General features: G+C 47.8%; 1 protein-coding gene across 2 annotated transcripts in view; it reads left to right on the forward strand.

Moving 5' to 3' along the window:
- The window catches only part of MTSS2 (MTSS I-BAR domain containing 2), an 87,785-nt gene that overhangs the window by 59,817 nt on the left and 15,084 nt on the right, over positions 1-12,884 (forward strand). For both annotated transcript variants that reach the window (XM_055000351.1, XM_055000352.1), the window contains exons 6-9: positions 1,989-2,063; positions 8,292-8,449; positions 11,149-11,256; positions 12,472-12,569. In XM_055000351.1, the coding sequence (XP_054856326.1) occupies positions 1,989-2,063; positions 8,292-8,449; positions 11,149-11,256; positions 12,472-12,569 (439 nt within the window). The remainder of the gene's footprint in view (positions 1-1,988; positions 2,064-8,291; positions 8,450-11,148; positions 11,257-12,471; positions 12,570-12,884) is intronic.

Consider the following 12,884-nt stretch of genomic DNA (forward strand, 5'->3'; position numbering starts at 1 on the left):
TAGCTTTTTGTGCCAATCATCAAGCCCATTGGGGAAGAGTCCTGGGACCCTGAAAGCTTACTCGTTATTGCATGTCGTCTGGGTTGGTCTGAGTAAAGAGGAATTGTTCTGTTGTTAGAGAATTTGTGTGTCTGTGAACCATCCTACAACCTATCAGAATCAACAAATGGGTGTCAGTATAGATGTTATAAAATTTCTGCCAGAACCTTTCTGTGTTGATAGAATCAAGAATATCTCTGAAGATTTCATAAAAGCTGGCAACAACTTGTTTTTTGAGGAATTAAATAAACAGTGATCTAATATTGAATACAAAAGTGCCAAGCCGGATGGTTCTTTAGCAGTGGTGTTATTCACCATAGTTTCATCGTAACCAGGAGGTGGTTTGCGTATTGTTTTACTACGAGTGGTCTGCCTGCTCGTTTTAGGTCCCCTTTCTTGAACTTTGGGTTTTAGGCTCCCAGATGGAATGCAGCCAGTTTGTGTTTGTTGAATCACTAAACTGATAACTGGGCTTCATTCCTAGATGTTAAGCCTATTAAACCTCTGTTGGTATGAAATTTTGCAGTTTTGAGGAAGCTGTTGGATCTTACTGTAGAATAGGTCAAGGTCACAAAACACGGAGTTTATCTCCTGATGCTCTTGTGCTCCAGTGGCCCTGGGAATTAGTACACATAGGATTCCAGTTGTATATCAAATAGGGGAGCCTCTTTCTCAATTATGTTTTTACCTATAACAAATTTTGGCCTACATTTCTCTAAAATTTACTAAACAGTAAACCAGAATGTTATTTGGAATAGTGCCAGAGTGCCCGATGTAACTGGGAATATGCATCATATATTCTGATATATGTCAGAGTAGTCATCTACTCTGACACTCTACTACTGACACTCTGACTACTACTAACATGGCTAACTCCTCTGCATCTACTTTTAGTAGATGACGCCGTTTTTCCAGTCTCGAACAAGCTTTTATCTTCTCCATGGTGTTGGTTCTATTCCTCTGTCTTTATTTACTTACTTTATTTATGCCCCACCTTTCTTCTCAACGGAGACCCAAAGCTGCTTAAATCATTTCCCCCTCCTCTACTTTATCCACACAACAACAGGCTGCTCTGAGGTAGATAGGCGGACAGTGTGTGACTGGTCCAAGGTCACCCAGCAAGCTTCCGTGAGAGAGCCAGAATTCAAATCCAGGTCTTCCGCATCCTAGTCCAGCACTCTAACCACTAAGCCGCACTGGCTTGAGCTGATGTGTCTGTCACACCCAAGCTTTTGGGAAGGGACCGAAGAATCAACTTTTCTTACGGTTTTGAAAGAAAGATAAGACCAGATCTTACTCTTTTTTTAACGTGAATAAACTTTCTGTTTTCCCTCTGCCTCAGAACACCTTCCGTTTTAAACAACTCAGGAACAAGCCCGATTAAGCGCAGTAGGGGTGTTCTGTAGATGGGCTGTAGGACTAGAAAACCTCCTTAATTTAGCGCTGTTGGTATCTCACAGCACACCCACTACGATTCTCACCTGAGTAGCAGTTGATTTTTAGCACAACTTTTTCCTTGCATTTAGGAATTGGGTTTTCTTTCTTTTGTACTTAAAAACTGCAATTGAGAGTCTACACAAGACATCTTAACATGGGGACGATCAAGTCACTTACTTTCTGTGTGGTCTTATATTCAAGTGTACTCTTATCTCCCTAGCAGTGCATATGTACCCACAATGGGAGAAAAGGGTGGTCCAAATGGAATACTGGAAGTTGTAGTTTCCTGAGGATACTGGGGGGGGGGACACCCCTCTCACTTATCGATCTGTACCCCTTGGGGTGAATCCACAATACACAGATCTCGTTCTAAAGGTCATTTTGAGATACAGCATGGATTTGGGAGAAATTGGTTATTTGGGAGGAGTCAGTCGGGGTAAAAAGGGACAAGAGAGAGGCTATGCATCCATGAAAGACTGTTCGACCGTGCTACGTCTCTCATGTCACCTTAGAATACAAACGAGCCCGTCACGAGATAAAGAAGAAATCCTCTGACACACTGAAGCTGCAGAAGAAAGCCCGCAAAGGTAAGATGGCTTGTACGATCTTTCTAACTAACTTTGTTTGGAGGAGGAAGTATACTTCCATTGTTCTCAGAAGATCTGACTCTTTGGGGAGAGGAGACTCTCCGGACTGTGAATAGTGCAGCACCAAGGAGCCACCAGTAGAAGGCAATCCCCAGAGAAGGGAAGCAGACAAAAATTATCTGCAGATCCCTCTAGCCTCTTGCCCTATGTCAGGAGATACCCCCCTGCTTTTGGTGTGCTTGGAGCAAGGAAACTTCTGGCCTCACAAGTCTCCATAAGGCAAAGCTGGATTAATCAGTATGTTAAATAAACTTTCATTTAGGGTCTTGGTCAGGTGGAGGAGGCCAAAGTCTGCATGAGTTTCTGTGATCATCTGCAGTCCTAAAAATTTCCTCTGGGCTGTTTGCCTGCCTGGTTAAAGACCATTCCCCATGGCTGCAGGTATAATGTAAATCTGTCTAAGAGCAGGAAAAGCATCGAACTTGTTTAAAAACAAGTTTCTAGCTAGAGGTAATAGTGTGGGAGCAGTGCCCACTGAAAATCCCAGAAGCCAAGGAGGAGACTGAATAATAGACCCTTGATAATAAGGATCCCAGGATTCAACTTTTTTAATGCTGAATTTGTGTATTTATACAGGAAAGACTAGGTGCCTATAGATTCCATAGAGGGTTGTCTGCCTTTGTCTGGGAGGCAGAGTGACTGCTGTCTCCGTAGACCATGTAAATGACTTCCTAGCGGTCATTTTTTAATGGTGGTCCATGTAAGTCCTGTTGTTGTGGATGCTGTGCTTGGTTGGTCTTTGATGCCTTTGTCTTCCTATGTTCATAGCCACGAAATGGGACAATCCAGGTCATTCTTTTCTGCAGTGGAAATGCAAAATGCTACTTAGTGTACTGGGCACTAACAGTGGAAGGAGGGTGGCTTGTAAGCCAGAGACCAGCCCCAGTGCCCTCTCTGACGGGGAAGAGATTTCAAGCACTGGTTTTGGGGGGGGGAAGGAGGGGGGGTTGCATAAGGAAAGGGAGCATTCCTAAGAAACAAATTCCTTGAGGAGCTTCTCACTGCTGTGTAATACCAACTTCACTGGTCCCACAGCAACCCCTCCAAGGCCAACCAGACGTGAGAAGGGATACATCTGGTTATGTTTAGTAAAATGTCGTGTTATTTTGCATTCAGAAGTTCCCGCCTCATTGATTGACTTCATCCACTGCCACTTGCAAGGCACAGAAACTGAGTGCAAGGACGGCGTGTCCTTGGCGAGGGGACATCGGTTGGCTGCCCATGCCCATACTTCTCCGCTTGGCTCTGAGATGGTTGTGGTTTCCTGTCCTGGAGATCCTTCCCCCTTGGCTAGCTCCTGCCCGTATCTGCCTAGCAAGGGACAATGGGGTTTCCCAGCTCGCTCTTTTTTGCCTTATGCTTGGCCTAAGCGGAGAGGAAGAAAGGAGGGGTGACCTTTACTTGGTGGGTGGGGTTGTGGCTCCCAATTTGGAGTGAGACAATGACTTTCTCTACATCAGCCTTTCACACATTCTTCTTTCTCTCTCTGCCTCTTTCTGTTCTCCCCTCCTTTCCACATCCTTCCTGTAGAACTTCTTGGTAAGTCAGACATTGCCAACCCAGCTTTATCAAGCCTCCCTGTCCACCCTTTCATAGCCTTTTGCTTAACTTATCTGTAAATCTAGGTTGGGCTTGAAATGAAACCAATATCTGAGCAGCAAGTAAGATGCTGGGGGGGGGGGCGGGGGGGTCATCACTTTGAAACTGGATCAAGGGCTGCAGACTGGGTGGAGTCACTCTCTGCTCTCAGCCCCAGCGCTCTTGAAGATCCTCTTGAAGATCACAGTGCACCAACTTAACACAAGACTGTGTTGCAGATGGGACACATGTTGGGAAAGCAAACGGCAAACATTTCTGCAGGGTTTCGGAGTGCTTCCTATTCCCTCAATAGCCTTGACAACAACCCGATCATCACAGGTGGGGAACTAAATCCAAGAGAGAGTGCCCTAACTTAAGACAACCTGTTGAGTTAACATCTGAAATTTGAGTAATGGTTGGTCAAGCTACTTCCTTTCTGGCATTTTGGCAAGCAAGCCTAGTGTGCACTGCTCTGCCCTCCTACCCCACGCACACATGTCCTGCCCAGCCTGATCACCATGGTAAACTAGGCCAAGGGTGCCAAAAGTCCCGGAGTGCTTGCCTCAAATGTCCTTGCCTCAAATGTCCTGCCCAGCCTGATCACCATGGTAAACTAGGCCAAGGGTGCCAAAAGTCCCGGAGTGCTTGCCTCAAATGTATTCTCTTTTGGAGAGTGTGCACCTCTGTCTCTACTTCTGGACGGATCTCCACTTGCCACAGTTGCAAAAGGAGAGGCAATAAAGAAGTGGTGGAAGTTATCAGATTGTGGGAGGGGCCTTGGTTGAGTAGTGGAGTATCTGTTCTGCAGTGAGAAGGTCCCAGGCTCTGTCCCTGGCATCTCCAGCTAAAAGGATCAGGTGGAGTGTTATGGGAAAGACCTTCACCTGAGACCCTGGAGAACCAGGTGACAGAGCGGACAAGAGACTAACAGTCGAGAGACTAACAGTCTGTCTCAGCGGACGGCCACTCCACGTGTGTGTGTGTGTGTGTGTGTACGGTTTTCTCCTGCCCTTCCTCCAATGGACTCAGCGTGGCCTATATAATCTAGTCCATTTTGCCCTCTCACCAGTCCTGCAAGCTAGATGAATCTGGGGGTGTGCTCCATAGCTTGATGGCAGAAAGGCCACAGTCTGCTCCGTTTTACTGGGCTGCCTCAACCACTACCTCACACGGGCTGCCATTAAAATTGTAAATGAGGGGGGAAAGCTGCTTGATCATCTTGGCTAATTAACATGGTATTGTTTATGCTGTCCTTTATGCAAGAAGACCACGGGCGGAGGAGCGGAAAAAAGATCCTTCCACCCGTGTGGGATTATTATTGGCAGGCAGCCCAAACACAGAGTAATCCTCCCGCATTTACTCAAAAGGAAGATGACCCCAAATGTAAGACGACCCCCTCCCCAAATGTTCTACCCCAAAAGATTTTTAATATTGAACATAACTGGTAACTTGTACACAAATTTAAGACAACCCCATCTCTTTTATGGCATCTCTGCAGGGAAAAAAACCAAGTCTTGCATTTGAGTAAATACAGCAAATCCTTTAAAGTTTGGATTAAGACTGCCTGTGGAGGCTTAAGTTGGCCTCCTTCTGTTCCCCCCTTTCTCTGAAATTATTGCAGTATCATCTCCCTGATTTCTTTTTTTTTAAAAAAATTATTCAATATGAAGAACAACAATGAACATTAACCAACAAATACATAAAGTAACAATGTAGATATATAATAAGATAGCTTACATATATGTCTAAACAATTAAATACTGTAGTCTATAATATTCACAACAAACAGCAATCCATAGAATACAAATAACAGTCAAATAACTTGTGGATCTAAACTTTTAGAATATTTTGATACAAACGGTTTGGAGGATGTACTTCTGTCTTATCAATAAAGTCTAAGAAAGGCCACCATTTTTCATAAAAATGAGATGAGGATGAAATATTGGTTTGCTGATACAAAGTATCTGTTATTTTACCTATAATAAGCTGATCCCACCGTCTAGAAAGCCAGTGATCCAATGAGGGCCGTGATTGTTTTTTCCAGAAGGAGGCTATTGATGGTTTTGCTATAGTGAATCTCTCTCTGATTTCGAAGAGATGCACCCAGATGGCCCTCTGGCTGTTGGATGGGGCTGCCGCCGTTTTGAAGGCACGCTCCTCCAGCCAGTTAATTTTTCTTGCAAGTTTATATTCAGACCCTGCTATGAGCTCAGGGTGGTGGGCATGGTACGAACACTTGAAAGCTCGTGGATTGCGGTAGGGTTTCATTTCAGGCCTTACCTACCCCATCACCAACCCCCCATCCCCCATCTCTTTCTGTGACTCTCCTGTACCTCTCCAGGATGACTACGGAGCAGATGCTGAGATCCACCTTCCCCAAGGCTCACACCCCCGCTAGTGAATGCAGAATTCTGAGCTGAGGGGTCCTCTTTGGAGTAAGGTTGGGCCTCCTTTCCCTAGCCGGGGCCGTTCATCTGTCACAAGGATTTTAGTCTGGTCAGTTGCTGCTTATTTTTGCAATTCCCTTTTTGAAGGTTTGCTGATTCCGAGCAGATCAGCAGGATCTCAGCAGGATCTCCCCATAATCCTGGCCCCCACTCTCTCAGCTGCTTGGCTTCCCCCTCCTTTACTTCCCTATTTACAACGCCATCACTTTTTCCAGCCATCACTTTTCTTTCCCATGCTGGAGATTTCACTCACCTGGCTGCTCGGTCATCTTGCTATACTGTCTTTGCATGTGGCATTATGGTGGTGGTGGTTGCGGTGGGGGGACGTTTGTCTGAATGCCAGCAGTGCCCACCCTTGGCTTCCTGACATGGTTGCGCAAAAAGTGATCCCCAGTGCTGGAGCATAGATCTCTGTATCCGTCAGAGCACTGGATTGCACCTGGCACCTGCATTTTTGTTGTCTGTGAGCCATTTATGGTTGCTAGCATGGGGGAGTCCAGGAGGAGCCCTGGTCCTAAGGGTGCTCTTTGACTTGTGTAATTTGGCAGAACTTTTGGATTGTGTGTATGTGAGCATGTGTGTAAACATGTACATGTACAGTTTTCTGATTGCCCCTGGATTCCTGATCTTACATTACTTAGAATAAATTCCGTGCCCTTCCAAGCAATTGAGTCACCTAATGCTCTGCCCCATCACTCTCCCCCCGTCCCCCGGCTCGTCTTGCAACAAAAAGTGCAAAACCCTCTTTTGAACTAAATTCCACGCTGGGTATAACTCTAAGGGTTGTACCTGGAATGAATCTAGACTTTGTGTTTTTTTTTATTATGATGTCACAAATGGGATTAGATGTTGGAAGATGAGGTAGATTCCAGCTATTACAGGTTTGTGGACATTCAGGGAGTGGGGAATAAGAGACCAGCTATGACCGGGTTGTCGAGCAGGGTTGCCCTAGCTCTTGCCGCTAGCTGCTCTGAAAGAAACTGATCTAAGGCTGCATTTACCTGGGTAAACTGGACTCTTCTTGCTGCATGAGAACAGAGGGTGGGAGAATGAAATGGTGGCGGGGGAGGGGGGGGGGATGAAGCAAAGAAAAGGGCTAACCTATATAGAGATGTCCCCATCTATCATGGGCCATTTTGCACCATCCAGAGTGGTGGTGTAAACTCTGATTGCCATATGAACTTTTAAGGGCCTGGTTGATCACAATAACATGTCTCAGTGTAGGCTTCTTTGCTCTGTGAACACAGTGTTTTGCTTATTTTGGGGGGGATCTTGAATCCTGCTATGATATGGTTGGCTTCAAGCAAATTTTTAATGTAACAATTGCACCCCACCACCCGGAACAGAGGTCACCATGGTTTTGTGAGGGTGGCCGCAGAGTTCTCTAGATTTTCTAATAGAGGAAATTCTACTTCAGGCCTTTCTTCTGTAATGATTGCACTTGGTTTCTCAATTCATTTCAGATCTGAGAAAACACAAATGACAACAGGGAAAACAATAAAAATGTAGGAACACGTCTTTGCTTTTTGGCTGGGGCATTTCTTTCCCTCTTCCACCCACCCTCGAGAAGATATCTTTATTCTCCCTAATGTTCTCCATGACCAGCAGGGCTTTTTTTCAGCTGGAACGGGGCAGAACGGAGTTCCGTCACCTCTTGAAAATGGTCACATGGCTGGTGGCCCCGCCCCCCGATCTCCAGAGAGGAGCTTAGATTGCCCTCCACGCCAGTGGCGCAGAGGGCAATCTAAACTCCCCTCTGTCTGGAGATCAGGGGGCGGGGCCACTGGCCATGTGTCCATTTTTGCTGAGGGCGATTTAAACTTAAAATAAACTCCCTCCTTGTTCCAGCTGACCCAAAGTGATATCATTGTGCGGTCCTGGGAGTGGTACCAGGGGTACCTGATACATAATATCTTGGGAGTGGTACATGTGGTACCAGGGGCACCACACTCCCTCCAGGAGTTGCCCGCTGTGCTGGCAACCCACTGAGTCCCACGACCTCTTTTCCCAGAAAAAAAGCCGTGACCAGCAGTATGTGTGTTTGTTCAAGGAAGAGCTCCCAAAGATCTGTGCCTTTAGGACGGGGCTTGGGGTTGGTGGGTGAAGAGGGGGTGATATGTTTGTGTCCTCCTTGCTCTTGTAGGGAAGGGGGACCTGCAGCCACAGCTGGACAATGCACTCCAAGACGTCAGCGATATGTATCTCCTCTTGGAAGAGACAGAAAAACAAGCTGTCCGCAAGGCACTCGTTGAGGAGCGTGGCCGATTCTGCACCTTCATCGCGTACTTGCAGCCTGTGGTGGTATGTGGCTCCCCCCCTCCACAAAAAAAACTAAGCTGTGCTTTTTTTTTATGTGAGACCCTTTTCTTTTTCTTCCTAGTTGTACTGCACTGGTTTTCTTTGCAAACCTATAAACAAAGATATCAGTGCAAATGGGGATGTTAATTAATTAATTGGTTAATTTGTAAATTTGAATCTGGCAATCTGTCAGCTACAGCTTCCAAGGCAGTTTACCACTGCTAGATAAACCATTTAAAATATTAAAGTATACCTTCCCGCAAAACTGCTATCCATTATAAAACAGAAATTGGCCAGACAAAAAACCTGCAGAATGATGGAGTGAATAGGAAAATGTTCATTGGTGCCTAAAACCAGAAAGACTAGGTTCCAGGTGAATAGTTCTGGGAAGTGAGTTCCAGAGGAGAGGTGCCACTGTGGAGAAGGTGCCCTCCCCCTTAGTAGCCACCCGCTGTACTTTCAAGTGAGAGGGGAGGCAGTCAAAGGAGAGCCCAAGATCTTCACCAAAGGCAGGGCCCATGGGTGGAGATAGTGGTCCTTTAAATATCCTATCTCCAAGCTTTATAGGGTTTTAAATTGTGCTCTAATATGAATTGGTGTAGCCAGGGATCATTTCGTAGAAAAAGAGCTGCAGGAACTCATTAGCATCATTTATTAGCATATGCCACACCCCTTGGCATCACCAGAAGTGTGTCATTAGCATAGTTGATTTGATCTGGCCTGAAATGGCCAAGATTCGGCTGGTGCCAGACGGGGGAGTGTTCCCCCACCTGGCATTGGCCCGATCAGGCCCTTGGCCCCAATCCAGGCTGAAAGGGGCTCAAAATGGCCATTTTGGCCTGGATCTGGCCCAAAACTGCTAGGATCAGGTTGGTGCCAGGCAGGGGAGGGGTCCCCTGCCAGGCACCAACCCGATCCTGGCAGTTTTGGCCCTGATCCCAGCCGAAATAAGCCCCAAATGGCCCAAAACTGCCATTTTCGGCCCAGATCCAGCTGGGACCAGGGCTGAAACAGCCAGGACCAGGTCAGAAATGGCCGCCCAGCACCGACCTGATCTGGGCCGTTTCGGCCCCAAACCCAGTGGAAATGGCCCCCAAATGGTCAGAAGTGGCTATTTGGGGCCCTTTTGGGCCAGGATCCGGGCTAAAACGGCTGGGACCGGGTCGGTGCCGAGTGGGGGAGGTTTCCCTCACCCGGCACTGACCCGATCCCTGCTGTTTTGGCCCCGATCCCAGCGGAAATGGGCCCAAAATGGTTGGAAGTGGCCATTTTGGGTCCGGATCAGGGCCAAAATGGCTGGGATCGGGTCGATGCAGGGCACGGGAGGGTTCCCCTGCCCGGCACTGACCTGATCCGGGCCCTTTCGTCCCCAATCGAGGCCGAAACGGCCCCAAATGGCCGAAAGTCAGGTGGGTGGGGCCACCTGACACGTGACCTGTTGGGGGGACTGCCGGAATGGCGTTCCGACACATTCCCCCTCAAAATGAGCCCTGGGTGTAGCTCTCTTAATGCAGGCAAGACATGTTTGCAGCGATTTGTGGTGGTCAGCAATCTTGTTGCTTCATTTTGCGCTGATTGAAGCTTTCCAGCTTTGGTTGAGCACAGTAAGCGCGTTCATGCATGTGTGACATATTTACATAATTATTCCTGCACCCAGAACTCAACGTTGCTTTGGGAAAGGATATTCCTTTTGCCTACTTTGTGGCCTGTTCATTATATTGCCAGAGCATCCACTGCTGAGTCAGCAGAGGGCTCAGCTTCTTGGGAACAAGGAAAGCCGAAGCTGTCAGACCCAGATAAGGGGTAGAAGACCCCCACCCCCCACCCCCAGAAGCCAACTCGGCCCATTCCAAGCTCCAAACATTTGCTCTCATTCATTCCCTGTATCCAGTCCCCTCAAGGCCAGTATAGGATGGATTCTTTTGTGCTGCTTTGAGAAATTTTGTATTCTACCCCTCTTCCCAGGTAACTAAGCTGAGCATCATAACATAAGCACATCAAACGATCAAGAGTTAATCGTGTTAAATGTTAGTTATTTAAGCATCACACCGTTGTATTCTGCAGTCGTTAACCTGGATTAAATATTTCCCATAGTTCCTGGTTAGCTTAGAAACACACATCAAACATGTCTCTGTGTCAGTTGCTCTTTCATTTCCTCCCTTGGGCAGCTGCTGGTGCTGGAAAGTGCCATCAGGTTGTAGCCGACTTAAACCAACCCCTGCTGGAGTTTTCAAGGAAAGAAGTGAACAGAGGTGGTTTGCCATTGCCTGACTGCGTAGAGTCTTTGGCAATATTCTGTACATTTATTAATGCACAGGCTGACCCAGCTGTGATCTGACAAAATTTGGCTTGCCTGAGCTATCCTGGCCAGGGCAACTGAAAGAGAGAAGAAAGGTCTCGCTTGTGGGAATACTGCCCAATGTGAGCTTGTTAAGCTGCCTCTGTGCGTGCCAAGGGTGCTCTTTCCAAGGAAGTGCCACCACTGAGGCAACTGGCACTAAAGTTTTGGCACCCCTGGCATTTGCTTAGTTCACTTGCGGGCTGTCCTTGGATGCTCATCTGGTTTCATCCCCCCACAGTCCTGATGGCTGTTTCCCCCACATCAACGAGGTATTTATGATTCATGGGAGGCTTCAGAAGAAACAAATTTTGCTTTTCCCAGTGGGAAGGAAATGCCCAGTTCTCTCTTTGGTCTCTTTCAGAACGGAGAGATCACTATGCTGGGAGAGATCACCCATCTGCAGGGCATTATCGACGATCTGGTGGTGCTGACCGCAGAGCCTCACAAACTGCCCCCAGCCAGTGAACAAGTAAGAATGCCTGGGGAGGAGTGATTGGGGGCTCCTAGTTCAGTGCTGCCCAGACTCCAAGCAGCCAAAGTGCAGTATTTTCTGAACTGAAATAGGAGGTGCTCTTCCAGGTTTATGGCTGGAGTGTGGGGGAACACAGGTGAGTCCAGAAGGTAGTTGAACGCAGTGAGCGCCTGCTTTGTAGAAGGGGGCCTGCTGAGCTTCATACGTCTCAGGGAAGTGAGCCAAGCCAAATACTGATCTCACATGAGTTTAGCACTTGTCCCATGAGTCTCTCTCAGGGAGAATCTTCTTGGGGCCCCTTGTCCTGTTTGCCCAGCATCTGATCTCTAGAAGCAGCAGCCTCAGATGTCCTTAGGAGGGGCTGGGAATCGGAAGGGCTTTTCCAGGCATTTTTAAAATTGTCCTTTTGAACACTGCTTCTCTCATAAAAATGCTTTTATGATGGGTTACCTCAATTATTCTCCCAGCTGTGACAACAGGGACTTGTGGGGAACAGTGGCTTAGTTGCTTCCCACATATTTGGCACAAATTGCCCCCAGAAGAGCATCAGAGGCACCAGGTGAAACTAGTCTTGGTGGACCAGTGGTCTACTGAGAGCCATATGACTTCATCCGACCTTCCCTTTATCATCGTCAGAGGTTGCTGTCCCTATTTGTCAGCCCTGCTTGGCTCTTCCTTCTATTGGTTGCCTTGGTGAAGGGGATGGTGGCCAAAGGAGGAACACCGCGCAGTGTTTTGGTTGTTTGTGAAGGATGCAGAGTGAGACTGTGGGGAGAAGGGGGTTGAGACTACCCCTTCCATGTGCACACCACTTTGGCAACTCGGAATGGCCCCAGAGAACCGCTGTTTGCCACACTGGAAAATCTTACATGTAGCCATCAGGACATGCAAGTTTCCCAGTGGAACAAATCTCAGGTCAGGAAAGCAATGCGGAGGAGAAAGATGAACGCCACTGTTCCTGTGCATCATGAGCCGAATCAGGCCCCGCAGGCACTTGGGAATTAAGCTGCGAACACAGAACTCCAGGAGCCTGTCTGATCAGCAGGACCTGTAACGGCCATGGGTGGTGGGGGGGGGAGGACTTTATAACTTGAAAGAGCCCCAGCCTCTCTCATTTGCGTAAAGCTGAGTGACCCAAGATTGGCGGGGGGGGGGGGGTTGGGGGGCCTGGGCAGTGATGTGTGGAGTACTGCAACGTGGCGTCTTTTGCAGGTGATCAAAGATCTAAAGGGCTCTGATTACAGCTGGTCTTACCAGACTCCGCCGTCGTCTCCTAGCAGTTCCGGGTCCCGCAAATCCAGCATGTGCAGGTATGTGTGGCGTAACCGGCAGGAACGCAGCATGACTTACTGCTTGAGAGAAGGGAACACACAACGGAATCTCTGCAGAGAGAAGAGCCTGCAGTTGCTCTTTAACCAGTTCAGTTGACCTACGGGGAGAGCCCGTGATCGCATCCCGAGGGAGCCCAGTTCAGTAGTCTCTCTGAGGTGAAAAGGCTGCCTCCTGGTTGAGCTGCCATGTGACAAGAGCTTCCTGGCTAACCAGCTGTAGATTGATTCAAGCAATACCTCAGTGGAGTGCAAGATCCTGTCTGTGTAATTTTGCACACATCCAATGTCTCCTTT

Source organism: Eublepharis macularius, chromosome 16, assembly GCF_028583425.1.
Source record: "Eublepharis macularius isolate TG4126 chromosome 16, MPM_Emac_v1.0, whole genome shotgun sequence".
Lineage (NCBI taxonomy): Eukaryota > Metazoa > Chordata > Lepidosauria > Squamata > Eublepharidae > Eublepharis > Eublepharis macularius.